The sequence below is a fragment of the Syzygium oleosum genome, unplaced genomic scaffold (assembly GCF_021117445.2).
Source record: "Syzygium oleosum isolate NSW1041296 unplaced genomic scaffold, Sole_v2.1 Sole_v2.09, whole genome shotgun sequence".
Taxonomy (NCBI): domain Eukaryota; kingdom Viridiplantae; phylum Streptophyta; class Magnoliopsida; order Myrtales; family Myrtaceae; genus Syzygium; species Syzygium oleosum.
In genome coordinates, this window is record NW_026607493.1 from 11,055,332 (window position 1) to 11,073,859 (window position 18,528).

Genomic DNA, 18,528 nt, shown 5'->3' on the forward strand with positions numbered 1-18,528 from the left:
GTTGATTGTCGATCTAATCTGTGCATGGCGAAAAGGAGCATTAAAATGGTCTTCGTTCTTGAATATTCGGGCTTCAAAACATGAGTAAAAATTTTAACGGCAAACTAACAACTTTTGAGCATTCTCTGGGATTTTCCAATGGCAAGTGTCGGTCATCGAGACTTACAAAACACATAGTCCGAAAGACAAGACACGGGACACCTTTCTAAAAGTCAGTCAAAATCCCCCACATGTTTTGAGCTAACTACAAGACACTTGTTTTGAGCTTATGCACCACACATATTTCATTTTGGCTCTCACTAGCTCTTTTCTTTGTCGTACAAGGAGCATGCCCAAGGAGGCTATTATGCTCACCGCGCACTGGTATCACCACCTGAGCTTCGCTACCTATTCACCCAACTCTTGTCTAGCTCGAACTTGATTTTTCACGCGACTGTTAAATCAAGTTAAGCTTCATATGGCCCCGAGGAAACCAAAAGACCCTCTCATCTCACGTTTGAAAGCCTCAGAGCTCAATTCACTAGCCTAGCTTGCGAACATCACTTCCTATAGTGGCAGGGAGTTAAATTTAAGGAAAGCGATAGCTAATTGAATGGGTTCTGTTGCACTTAATTCATCTTCAATCTAGATTACATTACATCAATGAAAGGATGCAAGTGTAGTATAAGTTTAATCCGAAAATGGTAATTTTCTTTAATAAAAAGAAAAAAAATACAGGCTTTCGCTATTCTTTTTATTGCCGTAGAAATTGATTGCTGCTAGCCGAGAGGAAGGAGCATCGACTTTGAAGCTTTAGGAAATTTTGTATCCTCTATGGAATGACCAACAAGAATTACTGCAAAACCAAGGCAATCATTGATATGCCACCACCCTACTACTCGAAAGCCGAGCCAGAGAGGTCGACTTTCCCGAAGAAGAAGGGGCGGCACTCCCAACTAACGCAGCTGCTAATACACCATCGGCGCTCCACGAGCGAGTCCGGCGAGCGGTCCGGAGACTCCCTTTCGTATCGATCACTAAATTAAAGAAAGTACAAAAAAATTCACAAGCAAAGCCCAACAGAGTAATTTTGCCCCTTTCGATCCTCGTCCGTTCTCAAAAATAATTTCTCTCTTTCTTTTTTTTTTTTGTGGGTCTGAATTCTCGAATCTAATTTTGGGACCGTGGGATTCTCAAATCTAAATTTTGGGACCGTGGGATTTCATCACTTCGAAGGTAAAGCGGGCCCCTTCAGCATCGGATCGCGCATGTCGGCTTGACCCAGTCGAAACAAGATTTCACCGATCTTATCCCTGTCCGTGGCCTCTCTCTCTCTCTCTCTCTCTCTCTCTCGATCCCTCGGTCGCGTAGCTCGGTGAGTCGTTTTCCTCCTGTTTGCTGATTTGCGCGTCTTTGTTCTTTTGGGGGCGGATTCATTTTCTCATCTACATTCGACGGTAAATCCTACGGTTATAATTGATCCCTCCGTCGAAATTGGCCACTTCTAGCGATCCGTGCTGAAAATCAAGATTTGGGTCCGGTCGGAGATCCCACGTTGCTGCGACTCTCGTCTCCCTTTGAAGTTGGTCTCCGCTTTCCTTCTTCTATATGGCTTCTTGTCGGTCTCCTTGGGTTCGATACCTGTTTGTTCTTGGGTTGCGTTGTTCAGCATGCTGTCCGGCGATGCTTGTGTGGCCTTTCTGGGGCGCATTCTACCCCGCCCGTCGTTTATTTCTCGGTGTAGATTTTTTGGCTTGCGAGCTGTTCCAGATTGAGTTCACGCTGTTGATGGAGATCATGAATTTGCGGGACAAGGGAAGACGAAGGAGCAACAAAGATCCTTCTTATTCCTGTTCCTGCATATGGCTTGTTTTGTGCAAATAACTAGTTGTGGCCACCGCGTCCCTTGCCGCTAGATGTCCTCTCAAATTTGCATTGCCTCAGTGTATATCTTTCCTCAGGGAAAATTACGCATTAGTTTTCATGTCGCCCCCCTCGTCCTGTTTATCCCACCCTCGACCTATGTTGATTGTTATTAATGTCGTGTGTTGGCAGCCTGGTTTATATGTTCATCGTGTCAAGAAGTAGTTGAATTTTATTCTTGGTAAATATGTATAAAAGATTTATGAAATTGGTGACCGAGTATGATCGCGCCTGAGAATGAAGAAATGAACCAGCATCTTCTTTGGCACTTGCAGGGACAGCAATCTGAGTGTCGGAGATGTCGCACAGCAGTAATAGCAATATGAATGATCCAAGGCAGCCCTTGGCAGCCAAACCATTTAAAGCGCCGATGGTTTCTCCCCAAGATCTGCCAGTTGATTATACAGGATTCATTGCTGTTGTCTTTGGTGTTGCCGGGGTCATGTTTCGGGTACTTATTTGATGGAGCCAACAAATCCATGCACAATGATATTTGTCCAAATATTTACGTTTCTATATGGTTTTGCGGGAAATGGACTTTGCAACTCAAACAAGAGTGCTGAAAGGATCAAGATTCTTCAAGTTAAATTAGTAAATTTATCTACTAGGCTTTGAATACTATTAGAATTCTATATAGTTTCGTTTTTCTATTCTAAGTAGATATTATATTTGTTTTTTCAGTGGTTTCCTATTTTTATTATGTTTCTTGTTTAGGGGTTTCCTACTTCAGCTAGGAGTAGAGCTTTAGAGAGTCTATAAACAACGTTATAATTCCTTCTTTTTAATGGAATTGATGATTATTTGAATTTTGCAAGTATGGTTTGGGATTGTGTGATGCAATTCTTCTCATAGGTGTGATGCTTAAGAAACCCTAAGTGCGATGCTTAGGGAGCTTTCGGCGTGAAGCCTAAAGATTTATTTTTGTTGTGGGACTCGTTGTCCTACATCACTTATTAATGGGGGAAACGGTCCCTTTGGTTTTCCTTTCATATGCATTTTGCTCGATAAATGTATGCGTTCAATTACATAATTCTCTTTTCTTTTGTTGGTTGTTATTTTGCAGTACAAGCTTAGCTCATGGCTTGCCATCATATTTTGTGCTCAGTCGCTAGCAAACATGAGGAACATGGAAAATGATCTCAAACAGATCTCCATGGCCATGATGTGAGTGTACATTTGATTTGTGCTTTTGTTGATGTGAACTCCATTTTTTTTGGCTGGACATGTACATATCTACACAAGCCCATTATAGACCCCGAAAGCTGCAGTCAGAAGCTCATATAGTGTTACCAGACAAACTTGCATAAATCTGCTCTTCAGTTCACATATCAATATTTTTGACCAGCTATGGATGTTGCATGTTAGAAGGTGGCTTTTGGCGTTTCTCCTTAATGAACTGAAATGGAAAAATCTTTGGTTGGTTTGATGTGTTTAGTTTGGTTCTATGCATTGTTCTTTCTACATATGTAGTATGGTATAATGGATCTTCACTTGATTAATAGATTGGACAAATCTAAACGAAAATGTTATTAAGTAAGAAAATTGTTTATATAAATAATGGAGTCATGCTGTTGATACCCTTTGCCGTACTTTTCTCAATTAAAGCAATTAGTGTGGGGATGGATTTTCATTTGATCATCAATATCTGAAGTGGGATGTGTTTCTTGGGTATTGTGGGGGTTATAGTTGCTATTTCTAGCATAGTATGACCTGTTGTATTAAGATTGTCTGACCAAGTGATTTAGCAAGATGTCCTTTTTGTTTAGGATACCTGGTGACTTGTTTGATAGGTGGGAAGCATGAGTCACTATCAAAATCTGCTACCAAACAGATGGTGGTAGCTGGTGAGGGGGTTTTTCTCTTCACCACTCTGCCATTCTGCCTCCTATTAGACTTCTTGATCCCAATTTTTAGTTAAATAGAGGGATTGTGGGGGTTTTCGGTGTTGGCATTGCAGTGCATCAATTTGAAGTCATTGGCATCTTGGCGTGAGTTCATTTGGATGTGGTCTTCACTTGTTGAATCCACATTACCATTTCCCTCGCAGAGTCACATTTTACATGGGACGTGTGAAGGTTAGATTTGTTTTGACATGATGAGATTGAAGAGAACACTCTTGTTCCATAGCAACTGATAGTTTTTCTTCAAGCTTTTGTGGTCTCTTTACCATTAGAAACTTAAATGAAGATGGGCAATTCAAGGGGTTAATGTGGTTAGTGTTTTGGCTTCACTCTTTTCACCGGATTAATTAGAATGAATTCTTGATAAAGGAAGAGGGATCTTCTGGGAAGAAAAAGGTGTTGAGCTCTTAACATGATGATTCTTTATTGTAGGTCTAACTGTAGTGCGAAAATTGGAGCTTCTAAATGTAGTGAATGCGCTAGCTATGGGTAATATATGATGCTGAAATGGGACCAGTTTTGAGATGCTGACTTTGAAGCTCTCTTCATCACCTGCTTTAATTTTTTTCCCTTTGCATAGCTCAAGAAATAAGACTGGCTGATTTTTTCTTATTTTTTTTCAAGGGTTTCACATTGTCTTTAATTTTGGCCGAACAAAAAAAGGACGAAAACCATGTATTAAGGTAGTCACACGATAGTCACATCGTGATCGTGTGATTTGGAAGGTGCTTACATGGGATGGTTAAGCCACAGAGCAAGAGCTGCAAATAGATGATTCTTAGAGAAATGCCTAAGATGTTATAAGATTGAGGCATTCGGAACTCGTCCGAGGCCCAAGATGTTATAAGTATTCTGAGGGGCTTCAGTTATTTTGGTTCTTCTATTGTGCCTGGTTCTCTCAGAATGATTCTGCAAAATATCGACATTCTTGTGCAGTATGACCCTGTTATTTTTTGATAGTTATAGCTAACTGGAAATTAGGTGCTTTTGTTCCTCCTGTAGTGGATCATCTCACTCCAATTGATTCATCATATTATGTTGGGTCTTTTGTTCCGTTAATTAGATGGGTGCATTTACATCTCTCTTTCTTATGTCAGGTTTGCCATTATGGGATTGGTGACAAACTATTTTGGCCCTGCTCGTCCAGCACCGCGGAAATGAGAGGTCATCAAATTTGGATTAAGGACAAGTGTAATATGCTTAGAGGGTTGTTCCTTAGCTTGAGAGTTAAGTGAGATTCTTTGAGGCGCAGACATATATATCTTGGCACATTGGATGTTCATTTAGTTTTAAGGCTCCGTGATTAATTCCCAAGGACGTACTAGTGAAATATTAAATGTTGATCACAAAGTACCTTTTAGGTTGAATTCTCTTCCTTTCCTCTGTAAATTGTCTGCTAAATGTTTAACTAGTCTCTTTAACAAAGTTACTGTTTTACTCTACTTCAAATTGGTGTACTCATGATAGCTGATTGAGGCTGTTCCGTGAGCAGAGGGCGTTGTTACCTCCTATCACTGCAAATTGAAAGTTTTCATGCCTTCCTAATTTGGCAGTTCATAGTTAAGTATCAGGTTGTTCATAGTATAAAGCTCTTGGCATTGTCAGAAAGGATAAAGAACAAGCTAATTCGCTATTCAGAATAGGCAAATGTATATTTAAAAGCTCATTGTAACAGTTTTTAATCAGGTGACCCTGGATTAGGAGAGCAAGATATTCTGGTAATTATGTTCTTATTTATCATCGTTGTGCCCTAAGGAATAATCAAGCAATTGAAGCGGAAATTGCTGTAGCTTATTTTTTTCACTGATATCTCGTTTTTGGTTTACTTGGAATGACTAGTGCATAATTAAATTTACCAAGAGGATGACTTACTGTTACCTGGTCATTTTGCTTGTCTTATGTTCCGGCCCTACTGAATTCATGATATCTAGGAATGGAAGCGGACAGGTATAATAGGGTTATCCAACCTTCCCAAAGCCTAATGGGAAGTAAATAGTGGGTTTAGTGTCAATTGCTTAATTCACTTTAGGGTTCACATAATGGGTTTCATAATGTCATAGTTGGGAAAGCCGGTGTCAATTGCTAAATTCACTTTAGGGTTCACATAATGGGTTTTTATAATGTCATAGTTGGGAAAGCCAATATGGCTATTAAAATGCCATTTGTTTCCTTTATATTCCGTAAGTGGTTGAGTAAGTACACATAGTTAGCACCTCTACTAGAATTTGTAATGGTTTTTGGGATTTTTCAAATTGCCCTTATTATGTTAAACCCCTCGGGATTACTTAATTGTAAAAAAATTGAGAATGCTAATAACAAAATTTAGTATTATATAAGATTTTTAAACGATGGCCACCATTTCACCCCTATCTTCTATATCATTATTAGACCTTAGATTTTTATATTTTGGACTGCGTAGAATTCAAATTGGAGCCTTACAAGGCATGAGTTTTGAATAAATAGTTACATCTATAAATATGAGGTTGTTTATTACATATTTAATATAAGAATATTGTTTATTACAAAATACTGTGGCGGTTTGTGGGTGTTTGACTACTTTATCGAGTTGAGTTGAGGATATTATTTAAAACCCATAAGGGGTTGGGGATGGGTTTTGGAATAACAAGAAGTTAACCCGCTTTCATTCATAATGATATTTAGATTGATGCAAAGACGTGATAAACATACCTAATTGTATTTTATTCAAGTTATTAGGTGTTAATATGCAATGGAATTGATATACTAATATACTTAGACGGAATGAGACTATGTTTCTTAGACCCTTATATACTTCACATGTCTACGACGTGGGATACTCTCTCACGTTACAAATAGGAATGGAATTATATGAATGACACACATGGAGTTTATAAATGGGAAATAAGACAAGCAAGAAACTAAGATAAAAAAAACATAAGACTCACTTTACTTTGATTCATGAACTCAAGGCATCAGCATTTTTGTCCACAGATTTGCTTTTATTCGAATACGACAACTTCTTATCTCTTTTCATGACAAGGGACAACCTACATCTAAAGAGCCAGTACTTGTTGATAAGAAAGGCAGACATGAGAACACAAGCCATAGACAAATTATTACCTAGTTGCATGTTATCTTTGTTGCCGCCAGAGCTTCTGTTCTTTTCATTACAGGAAAGTATGCCGATGGCCTGCAAAAGAGGAAGATAAAACTACAAAAGCCAAGCGCCAAAGTCTACAATGGCAAAGTTCAAACATGTCCTTGTTTTACCATGTCCTGCGCAAGGTCATGTCACTCCTCTCCTGAAACTCTCACACTGTATTGCTAATTATGGAGTCAAGGTTGCATTTGTGAACACAAGTTCATTCACGCACAAGGGATGGCTGCAAACCCTGGATTGGACGAGGGTTCGAGTCGGATTAAGTTTGTCGCAATTTCGGATGGGGTTGAAACCGATGAGGATCGAAAAGACTTCACTATTTGGCAGGAGAGCATGCCAAGGAGGATGCCGGATCATTTGCAGGAGTTGATGGAGAAAGTAAAGAAGCAGTCAAGTGGCAATGAAGATGAATAGATCAGCTTCATGATTGCGGACCTGAATGCCGGATGGGCACCGGAAGTTGCCGAAAGGATGGGAATCGAACGAGCCGGGTTTTGGCCAGCCTCAGTTTCGGCCCTGGTCTTGACACTTCATTTTCTGAAGTTGATCAAGGGTGGACTCATAGACAACAATGGTAAGGGACCAGAACTAGAACCCTTCACAATCAGTCTCATGAAGCCTAAATATGTCATGTAGCGCCATCTCTCAATTACATTGACACACAAACTAAGGAGAGATGAATCTACCACATTTATCCCACCGATATCGTATGTGCTTGTAGGAATAGGTATTCTAAAGATAATCTTACTTGGCATCGATAACTCATGCAGGCTTTGCTCTGAAGAATGATCTCATCAAGATATCGAAGGACCTTCCTTCATATAAGAGCAATGACCTCATTTGGAGTTGCCCTGAAGACCCAGTGACACAGAAAGCAATTTTCAAATTCGTATTGTCCATGGTGCATCACAGCAAACGCTTGAACTCATTCCTTTGCAATTCCTTCTATGACCTCGAGGCATCGGCTTTCAGTGTCATTCCTGGAGCTCTCCCAATCGGTCCGATAATAGCAAGTGCCCAATTATTCCATTGCAGAGGAAGCCTGTGGAACGAGGACTCAACCTGCTCGAATTGGTTAGACCAACATCCAGCTCAGTCAGTCATCTATGTCGCCTTCGGAAGCACGTCAGTATTCAGCCCGGAACAATTCTAGGAGCTTGCCCATGGCCTCGAACAGATTGCCCAACCATTCCTGTGGGTCGTACGGCCCGACCTCACCGACGGGCCAGTCACTGAGTTCCACGATGGGTTCCTCCAAAGGGTGAGGAGTTTTGGGAAGGTGGTCCAATGGGCACCACAAGAGGAGGTCCTAGCACACCCTTCAGTGGCATGCTTCTTCACTCACTGTGGTTGGAATTCCACACTGGCAGGCCTGAGCAATGGAGTCCCACTTCTCTGCAGGCCCTATTTTGGAGACCAGTTCCTGAACAGGAGCTTCGTATGTGATGTGTGGAGGGTGGCTCTAGGGGTGGATGGCGATGAAAATGGAGTCACAACAAGGCATGAAGTGGGGACAAAGATGCTAGCAGTTCTTGGCAGCGACGAGGTAAGGGCAAATTGCCTAAGGGTGAAGGAGATGGCCAAGAAGAGTGTTAGTGAAGGAGTTCCTCCCTGAAGAATCTGCAGAGCTTCATTAAACATATGACAGCTTGAGGATTCTTCTTGTTGTTCCTGTTCAGTCCCTAAGATTGTGTTCTAATTTGCTCCTTTACAAATGAATGTACTTGTTGCAAAAAGCAAGCCAATCGAACAATAAAATAAGCAGGAATTAAATCGGATATCAGATATATGTGATTTGATCGATGTACATAACGGGGAGCAGCACAACTCACACTGTATTTAGCTTTCATAATTACTCGCAAACAATCTATCAATCTCAGAAATGAATTCACAAATCTTACTACAAGATTTATTGGCTTCAAAACATCAAGCACAATTGATTGTTGTGACCAAAAATTCCTTTGCACAATATAAACATATATATTTATGGAATTTCTGCTCGGAACAGAACTCATTATGATATATTAATGCAATTTCAGAGGATATTTTCCCCCAAAATGAAAATTTTGAAGTCTGCCTTATTTTCTGGTTCCTAGTTTAAGTACCGGGTTGTTTGTTCCTCGTTCAAAGTTCTCACTTTTGTCAAAATGGATGAAGACAGTAAAATTTGTTATTCAGAATAAAAAAAATGGGTATGTTAAGGCTTATTAGAGCAGTTTCTAATCAGTTGATTCTGGAATAAGAAAGTGGAAGAAATTCTGCCACTATTTGTCCTCTGGAATTTGCCAGCACAAACGTCATGGGTATTCTTCCCTAGAGAAATTTTACACTTTTTTCATCCCACCCCTCGACTTATTTATCCCAACATCAACCAATATAGATTTTTAGTAATGTTGTGTGCTGGCAACCTGGCACATATGCTCATTCGCGTTGAGAAGTTCGTGAACTTTCTTTTGGTAAAATTATATGAAAGCTTTATTAAACTAGTGACCAAGTATAATCTGGCCTGAGAATGATAAAATGAAGTAGCATCTTGGTTGGCACTTGCAGGGAAAGCAGTATGAGTTTCGGGCATGTCTCCCAGCAGTAATAGCAATGCAATCTATCCAAGGCAGCCTCGGAAGACCAAAAATTTAAAGCACCAATGGTTTTTCCACAAGTTTTTCCGGTCAATTGTCCTGGACTCATCACTGTTGTCTTTGGCATTGCCAGTGTCGTGGTTCAGGTTCTTATTAATTGGGCAAAGAAACTCTTCGATCATCCTTTGACATTCATTTTGCTTGATCATGTATGCGTAGACTAACTTATTTTTGTTTTCTTTGTTGGTTTTCTTGCAGTACAAGCTTATCTCATGGCTTGCCATCGTATTTTGTGCCCAGTTGCTAGCTAACATGAGGAACATGGAGAACGTATCTCTAACAGATCTCCATGGCCAAAATGTGAGTGCATAGTTGATATGTGCTTTCAATGATGTGAACTTCTTTTATTTTATTTTTTATGTGCAGGACATGTACATGTTTACACGATTAAATTTTAGACTCCAAAAGCTGCAGCATGGAGCCTCATAGTTTAATATAGATGATAAACTTGCATGAATCTGCTCTCAGTTCACACAAAATGTCTATGACCAACTATGACGATTGTCTGTTAGAAGGTGGCTTTTGGCATTTATCCATTATGGATTGAAATGGAAAAATCTCTGGTTGGTTTGGTCTTAAAGACCTGATTTGGTAAGATGTCCCTTTTGTTTTAGGATCCCAGGGTTCCTTGTTCGGTAGGAGGGGATTAAAATTTGCTAGCAAACAGATGCTGGTATCTTTTCCTCATTAAAATCTGCTTCCAAACAGATGTTGGTATTCTTTCCTCACTCTGCCAGTCTGCCTCCTATTGGATTGCTTGACTCAGAATTCTAGTTCAAAAGTGGATTGTGGAGTTTACGATTTTGTCAGTGGTGTGCAGCAATTTGAAGTCATTGCAATCCCTTGATGGGAGTTCATTGAGTGTTGGTCTTCACCAGTTAAATCCACCATGGCCATTTTCCCATGCAGATTCACACTTTATTCGGGAGGTGTGAAAGAATAAAGATACAGTTGCTTTTGGAACGACGAGATTAAAGAGAACATTCTCATTCCATAATGACTGACAGCTTTTCTTCAAGCTTTGGTGTCTGTAACATTAGAAGCTTAAAACAGGATGGGCCTGTGCAAGTGGGTGCTGCGGTCAGGGCTTTGCGCTTCACTCTTCTCATCAAATTTTTTAAGAATGAGTTCTTGATGAAGGAAGAGGAAGCTTCTGGGAAAGAAATACTGTTAAGATCTTAACTTGACGACTTCTGTAAAAGAAATACCGGAGCTTCTAAAATAAATGCCGGTAGATAGGGGTAGTATATGATGCTGAAATTGGACCATTTGGAAATATTGAGTTTGGCAGCGCTATTCATCAACTTTTCAGTTTTTTTCCCTCTGAAAGTAGGGTCTTCTTTCTAGAGTCCAACATGATGGTTTGAGGATCTTCATCTACCACTCAATGGTGCTCTTGTTTTGACACGTATTCGCACTGCTCAAAAAACTAGACTGGCTGCCTCAAGTTCTGTTTTTTCCTTAGTTTTCACACTGTCTTTATTTTTGGCAAAATAAAAAGACAGAAACCATGTATTAATGTAATGACATCATGATCAGGTGATTTGGAAGTCTGATGGAAGGTGGTTAGAGGGATTGGTGATTTTAATTGCTAAGCCACAGAGCAAGAGCTGCAAATGGATGATTCTCAGAGCATGCTGTGCGAACATTAGGAGTAGTAACTATCCACATGTCAGGATCAGCGGCCTACTCTTTTCAGATTGTGGCAGTTAATTGTGAAGCTTGAGGGCTGGGAACTCATGCTAGGCCCAAGATGTTATAAAGACTCTTGAGGGGCTTTGGTTATGGTGGTTCTTTCTGCCTTGTTCTCTCAGAATGATTCTGCAAGATATGGGACCTGGTGGTGAACTCTTAGACAGTAGGACCCTGTTACTGTATTAGTTTTTTTTAACCGCAAATGAGGTGCTATTGATCCTCCTGTAATGGATCATGTCTCTTCATATATGATGTTGGGTCTTCTGTTCTGTTAATGAGATATGTGCATTTACATCTCTCTTTCTCTTGTCAAGTTTGCCACTATGGGATTCATAACGAACTATTTCAGCCCTACCAGTCCAGCTCTGCAGAAATGAGAACTTATCAAATACAGAATAAGGACAAGTATAATGAGCTTGGTGGGTTGTGCCTTAGCTTGAGAGTTAAGTGCAATACTTTGACGCGCAGGCATATATACTTTGGCACATGGGATGTTCATTTAGTTTTAAGTCTGCATTGTTATCTCCCGAGGACGTACAGTAAAAAAATTAAATGTCTATCCGAAGGCACCTTTAAGTCTGGATTCTCCTCCAATCCTCTGTAAATTATCTGCTCTCGTTAACTGGCCTCTTTCATTAAGTCACTGTTTTACTGTGCTTCAAATTCATAAACTCACGATAACAAATTAAGGCAGTTTCTTCAGCGGAGGCCTTTTTTCCTTCCCATCATTGAAAATGAAAGTTTTGTGCCTGCATAATTTGAAGGTTCCTGTGTCATTGAATAAAGTTCTTGGTACTGGTGCAAAGGATGGCAATGGCTTGATTCACTATTTAAAAGAACCAAATGGCTCTTTTAAATCTTATGAAAGCAGTTCTTAATCAGCTGATGTTGGACCGAGTGTTAGAATAATCTGTCAATTGAAGCAGGAATTTTTAGCTCTCTTTAATGACCTGGGGAGTTGGACTGGCTAATGCATATTCAATTCACAAGAGGATGAGCCAATTTTACCGAGTCATTTCGCTCTATCCTCATATATTTGTCCTGTTGTATTTGTGATAATGAGATTGCTGAAAATGTGTAATAGATGTACCTAGTCATATATATCCAAGCTATTACGTATCGATCTGCACTGAAACAGGAGTTTGTTGAAAATTTCAATCAGAAATAGACCGTATCTGAGCCCATTATAAACCCGATATGCAAACGAATCGGGATACATCTCATGTTACAAACCAGAATAAATGATATGAATCACACGCATGGAGTCATTAAATGGAAAATAAGACAAGAAGGAATCACAATTGAATTAAAAACAAATAAAAGAGTTAAAAATTATCAATGTGCTTTCACTTCGTTCTGTTCTTTTAGGAAGACCGAAAGCATCTGCATTTTTGTCGAACGCATTTGCTTTCAGTTGAACATGACAACTATTTTCTCTTTTCATGCAAAGGGACAACCAAAACCCGGAGGCATTAGAAACACATGCCGTGGACAAATTGCTAGCTAGTTGCATGTATCCTTGGTTGCCACCACAGCTTCTGTTCTTTTCATTCCATGCAAGAATATACCGATCACCCATGAAAGACAAAGATAAAACTGCAAAGGCCAAGTGCCAAAGTCCCTCAGAATCACGTCAGAACGAAACAATGACGGTAGATTCTCGGCTTAATTAGCCAATAATATACTGACCGCCCACAAAGGACATACAACTACAAAGCTCAAGTGCCAAAGTCCCTCAAAATCACTTTATAACAAAACAATTACGGTTGAATCTCGGCTTAATTAGCAAATACAAGGTGTGTTAAAGAACTAAAGCATAGGCATGGTGGAATCTGTCTCTTGTTCCATGTCAACAATGGCAAAGCCAAAACATGTCCTGGTCATGGCATTTCCTGCCCAAGGGTCATGTCATTCCTCTCCTGAAAAACTCTCAAACTGTATTGCTGATCATGGTATTAAGGTTACATTTGTGAACACTAAGTCCATTCACGCGCAAGTTATGGCTGCATACCCCGAATTGGATGAGGCACCAAATCAAATTAAGTTTGTTGTGCTTCTCGATGGGCTCAAGAGACTGACGAGGAGCGAAAGGACTCTGCCTAAGCTGCTAGAGAGCATATCAAGAGTGATGCTGGGTCATTTGCAGGAGAAAGTGAAGCAGCAATGCAATGGCAATGAAGATGAGCAGATAAGCTTCGTGATTGCAGACCTGACTGCCAGATGGGCACTGGAAGTCGCCGAAAGGATGGGGACCGAGTGAGCTGGGTTTTGGCCTGCCTCAGTTTCGACTTTGGCCTTGACACTTCAAACTCCTAAGATGATTGAGGGTGGAGTGATAGACAACAATGACAAGGGACCTAAACTAGAACCCTTCACAATCATTCTCACAGCCTAAATATGCTGTCTTGTTATCCCTCAAATGGCTCTATCGACATACACATTAAAGAGAGATAAGTCTACAAAATCTATACTAACCTATGTGAGTGTCGGAATAGGTAGTCTTAAGATACTCTACTCTCGTATAAGAGCAATGACCTCATCTGGAGTTGCCCTGAAGACCTGATGATGCAGAAATTGTTATTAGGATGCGCATTGTCCAACCTCCGTCACAGCAAACACTTAAACTCACACCTTTGCAACATGCCCTCAAGGCATCGGTTTGCATTGCCATTCCCGGAGCTCTCCCGGTTAGTTTGTTAATAGCGAGCACCCGATTATACCTTCACAGAATAAGCCTGTGGAACAAGGAGTCGACATGCTCGAGATGGCTAAACCAGCATCTGGCGCAGTCAGTCAATTATGTTGCCTTCGGAAGCACAACGATGTTCAGCCCAGAACAATTCTAGGAACTTGTTCACAGCCTCAACGGATTGGTCAACCACTCCTGTGGGTCATACGCCCTGACCTCACTGACAGGTCAGTCACCGCGGGTTCCTACACACCCTTCAGTGGCGTGCTTCTTCACCCACTTTGGGTGGAATTCCACACCGGAATGCCTGAGCAATGGAATCCCGCTTCTGTGCAGGCCTTACTTTGCAGATCAGTACCTGAACAGGAGCTTGATATGTGATGTGTGGAGGGTTAGTTTAGGAGAGGATGATGATGAAAATGCAGCCATAACTTAGGTACGAAGTGAGGACACATGCTAGCACTTTTTGGCAGTGATGAGATAAAGGGCAAATTGTGGTGAAGGAGATGGTCAAGAAGAGTGTGAGTGAAGGAGGGTCCTCCTTGAAGAATCTGCAGAGCTTCATTGGACTCGTGCTTGAGGATTTTTGTTTCCGTTCATGTGCTTAAAATTGGAATCTGAATTTATTTATCTTGTAATGCGCCGCATAATTGGTGCATAAAGTGAAGCTCATATAAGAAGATTTGGGTCTACACTAAGTCATACTTACCTTTAATTATTATTAAACCTTAGTTTTTTATGATCAGCCACCTTAAATTCTTTCAACAGTATATTTTCGACACTATAGAATTACAATAGGAGTTCTACAATGCACGAGTTTCAAATAAATAGTTGCATATGCAAAGATGGGATTGTTATAATTTATTTAATATAAGACTATTGTTTATTACAAAATATTGTGGCAGGTTGCTGATGCTCGAATACTTTAGTGTGGCGAGTTTGGGATATTGTATCAATACCTGTGACGGATTTGGGATAGGTTCTGGGAAAAACCTACAATTAGGGGAATTCGTTCCTAACCTGTCCTGCTTCCATCATTATTAATATTGAGATTGCGGCAAAGACATGACAAGCACACTTAATCTGAAAGTTTATAATGAGACTATATGTTTCTTATGCCATTATATACTTCACATGTCCAAAAAAGGGGATACTCTCTCACGTCACAAATATGAATGCAATTATGTGAATTACATACATGGAGTTAATAAATGGGAAATATGACAAGCAAAATACCAAGCAAAGAAATAACATAAGAGTAAAGAATCAATGCGCTTGTATGTAATTTTTCATTTAGCACTTAAATTTTGCTTCATGAACTCAAGGTATCTGGATTTTTTTGACTGGCAGGCTTTGATTCGAATAATGATAAGAAACGCAGACATGAGAACACAAGCCACAGACAAATTGTTAGCCAGTTGCATTTCATCTTTGTTGCCGCCACAGCTTATGTTCTTTTCGTTCCATGCCAGGATATTCGGACAGCCTGCAAAAGACGTCGATAAAACTACAAAGCCAGGTGCCGAAGTCCCTCTGAATCAGGTCATAACAAAACAATAAGGATAAAGTCTGAGCTTAATTAGCCAATATAAGGTGTGCTAAGGAACTGTCCCTTGTTCTATGTTAACAATGGCAAAGTTAAAACATGTCCTGGTCATACCATTTCCAGCACAAGGTCATGTCACTCCTCTCCTGAAACTCTCACACTGTATTGCTGATTATGGAGTCAAGGTGACATTTGTGAACACAAAGTCCATTCACTCACGAGTGGTGGCTGCAAACCCCGGATTGGACGAGGGATCGAATCGGATTAAGTTTGTTGCAATTCCGGATGGGCTCGAATCTGACGAGGAGCGAAAGGACCCAATTAAGCTGATGGAGAGCGTGTCAAGGGTGATGCCGGGTCACTTGCAGGAGTTGATTGAGAAAGTGAAGAAGCAGTCAAATGACAATAAAGATGATCAGATCAGCTTCATAATTGCGGACCTAATCGCTGGATGGGCACTGGAAGTCGCCGAAAGGATGGGAATCGAGCGAGCCGGGTTTTGGCCTGCCTCGGTTTCGTCTCTGGCCTTGGATCTTCATATTTCAAAGTTCATCGAGGGTGGAGTCATAGACAACAATGGTAAGGGACCAGATCTAGAAACCTTAAAGTCTCATGAAGCCTAAATATGTCGTGTAGCCATCTCTCAATTGCTTTATTGACACACACTAAGGAGAGAGGAATCTACAACATTATTCACGCCAATAACCTATGTGCTTGTAGGAATAGATAGTCTTATGATAATCTAACTTGGCATCGGTAACTTATGCAGGTGTTGCTCTGAAGAATGATCTCATCATGATATTGGAGGACCTTCCTTCCTATAAGAGCACTGACCTCCCTTGGAGTTGCTCAGAAGATCCAATGACGCAGAAAGTATTTTTTAGATGCGCATTGTCCATCCTCCATCACAGCAAACGCACAAACTCATTCCTTTGCAATTCATTCCATGAACTAGAGGCATCGGCCCTCGGTGTCATTCCCGGAGCTCTCCCAATCGGTCCTTTAATAGCGAGCACGCAATTATTCCATCGCAGAGGAAGCCTGTGGAACGAGGACTCGACCTGCTTGAACTGGTTAGACCAACATCCAGCCCAGTCAGTCATCTATGTTGCCTTTGGAAGCTTGACAGTATTCAGCACAGAACAATTCTATGAGCTCGCCCACGGCCTCGAACAGATTTCTCGACCATTCCTATGGGTCGTACGCCCGGACCTCACTGATGGGCCAGTCACTGAGTTCCATGAGGGGTTCCTCCAAAGGGTGAGGAATTATGGGAAGGTGGTCCAATGGGCACCACAAGAGGAGGTCCTAGCACATCCTTCAGTGGCATGCTTCTTCACTCACTGTGGTTGGAATTCCACACTGGAAGGCCTGAGCAATGGGGTCCCACTTCTCTGCAGGCCTTACTTTGCAGATCAGTACCTGAACAAGAGCTTAATATGTGATGCGTGGAAGGTGGGTTTAGGGGTTGTTTCTGATGAAAATGGACTAACAGCTAGGCATGAAGTGAGACAAAAAATATTAGCAGTTCTTGGGAGTGATGAGATCAGGGCAAATTGCCTGAGGTTGAAGGAGATGGCCAGGAAGAGTATTAGTGAAGGGGGGTCCTCCCTGAAGAATCTGCAGAGCTTCATCGAACTCATGAAGGCTTGAGGGTTCTTGTTGTTGTCCAGTTCAGTGCCTAAGATTGAACTCTGTTTCTCTTCGATGTCCTATGGTGGTTTCTATCTGCTGGTTTAGTTAAGTACCAGTTTGTTCTGGTAGAAAGTTCTGGGTTTTGTCAAAATGGTGACGACAATAGAACTTGTTATTTATGGGTATGTTAAGGTTTACAAAACTTCAAATCACAATTTGCAATGACGAAGATGATCGGCAGGTAATCAATTAATGCCATAAAAGGAATCAATTAATGCTTTACCTTTAAAAACTGAATTCAAAAAAGTTATATATTATTTAATGTATTACCCACTTACGACAATTTAAATAATACCAAAAAGGATTAGAATTATTACATTTTAACAAACATATACAGTTTTCCAAGAAAAAGTACTAAAAAAGTTATGAACTTGTTGTATTGGTGTAAATTCAATCACGAACATTTCAATTGAATCAATTTAGTTCTAAACCTTTTCACATTTTGCCAATCGAGTCCATCCGGTCAAATTAGACCAGAAATCGCTGATATGAATATCGGCGGTTTTACGTGGCATAGCCAAAACTCACGTCGATATTTTTAATTATTTTTTTCTTTTTTTTCCTTTATTTTACTTTCCCTTCTGTTTCTACTAGTGGCCGGCCGGTGAGGGCTCCCCTCGCCCAAGCGAGGCCGACGAGGGATTGGCCACCAGAAAAAAGAAAAGGGAAAGAAAAAAAAGAAAGGAAAAAAGATATATTAAAACATTATATAAAAATTCCACCTCAGTGCCAGCTGTACCACGTGGGATGGCTGACATTCATGTTAGTAATTTCCAGTCTAAATTGGTTAGATGGACTCAATTGACAAAACGTAAAAAAAAGTTTAGGACTAAATTGGTCAAATTGAAATGTTTATGACTGAATTGGCACAAATGCAATAGGTTTAAGACTTTTAATGTACTTTTTCCCAGATTTCCGTATGCAATAAATTGACATCTGAAAATTTAAAAAGTGAAGATGTTATTTGCATGCAATAAACATAACCTAACCGTTTTGTTACGATTCTGGTCATGTTTCATTGTATTGTAGCTTTTTCTAATTTTATCTTAGTACTAAGGTTCTAGTTATTAAAAGTAAATTGATTTACATGCATTTATATGATAAGAAAAATTATCTTATTACGTTCGAATCATTAAATCATCGAAAGAAATAGTTGGTAAAATATCCAATACGAAGAATGTGATCAATGACATTTCAAAAAGAAAAAAAAAATGGTTGACGAAAGTCAGAACTGGTGCTTGAGGAATTTTGCTTCTGTTCAGGTGCTTAAGATTGGACTCTGATCTTATTTATCTTGTAATGCATCACATAATTGGTGCTTA

The 18,528-nt window shown here is 40.2% G+C and overlaps 2 protein-coding genes and 2 pseudogenes across 4 annotated transcripts; all 4 read left to right on the forward strand.

Annotated features, from left to right (window-relative positions):
- The first annotated feature begins 1,194 nt into the window (after positions 1–1,194).
- On the forward strand, positions 1,195–5,245 carry LOC115662019 (protein Asterix). Of its 3 annotated transcripts, none has more exons than XM_056314243.1 (4): positions 1,195–1,436; positions 2,178–2,353; positions 2,966–3,066; positions 4,901–5,245. In XM_056314243.1, exons 2-4 carry the CDS (start codon positions 2,201–2,203, stop codon positions 4,962–4,964), a joined length of 318 nt encoding a protein of 105 aa, XP_056170218.1. In that variant the 5' UTR covers positions 1,195–1,436; positions 2,178–2,200; the 3' UTR covers positions 4,965–5,245. The 3 variants fall into 3 exon arrangements, with proteins under 3 accessions (XP_056170218.1, XP_030440061.1, XP_030440065.1); XM_030584201.2 differs by having other exon boundaries at positions 1,197–1,354; XM_030584205.2 differs by having other exon boundaries at positions 1,370–1,561.
- A 1,633-nt stretch (positions 5,246–6,878) lies between these two features.
- On the forward strand, positions 6,879–8,913 carry LOC115694520 (UDP-glycosyltransferase 83A1-like; annotated as a pseudogene).
- Positions 8,914–13,131: 4,218 nt separating this feature from the next.
- On the forward strand, positions 13,132–14,573 carry LOC115691919 (UDP-glycosyltransferase 83A1-like; annotated as a pseudogene).
- Positions 14,574–15,341: 768 nt separating this feature from the next.
- Positions 15,342–17,174, forward strand: LOC115691466 (UDP-glycosyltransferase 83A1-like). Its single transcript, XM_030618097.2, has 2 exons — positions 15,342–16,090; positions 16,281–17,174. Exons 1-2 carry the CDS (start codon positions 15,586–15,588, stop codon positions 17,162–17,164), a joined length of 1,389 nt encoding a protein of 462 aa, XP_030473957.1. The 5' UTR covers positions 15,342–15,585; the 3' UTR covers positions 17,165–17,174.
- The last annotated feature ends 1,354 nt before the right edge of the window (positions 17,175–18,528 follow it).

What these genes read in the sequence shown, in the direction of transcription:
- LOC115662019 (XM_056314243.1), top strand. Translation starts at nt 2,201, where the DNA reads ATGTCGCACAGCAGTAATAGCAATATGAATGATCCAAGGCAGCCCTTG. An exon ending in TTGCCGGGGTCATGTTTCGG is followed by an intron (nt 2,354 to 2,965) that starts GTACTTATTTGA and finishes GTTATTTTGCAG; the next exon opens with TACAAGCTTAGCTCATGGCT. An exon ending in CAGATCTCCATGGCCATGAT is followed by an intron (nt 3,067 to 4,900) that starts GTGAGTGTACAT and finishes TTCTTATGTCAG; the next exon opens with GTTTGCCATTATGGGATTGG.
- LOC115691466 (XM_030618097.2), top strand. Translation starts at nt 15,586, where the DNA reads ATGTTAACAATGGCAAAGTTAAAACATGTCCTGGTCATACCATTTCCA. An exon ending in TGGAGTCATAGACAACAATG is followed by an intron (nt 16,091 to 16,280) that starts GTAAGGGACCAG and finishes TAACTTATGCAG; the next exon opens with GTGTTGCTCTGAAGAATGAT.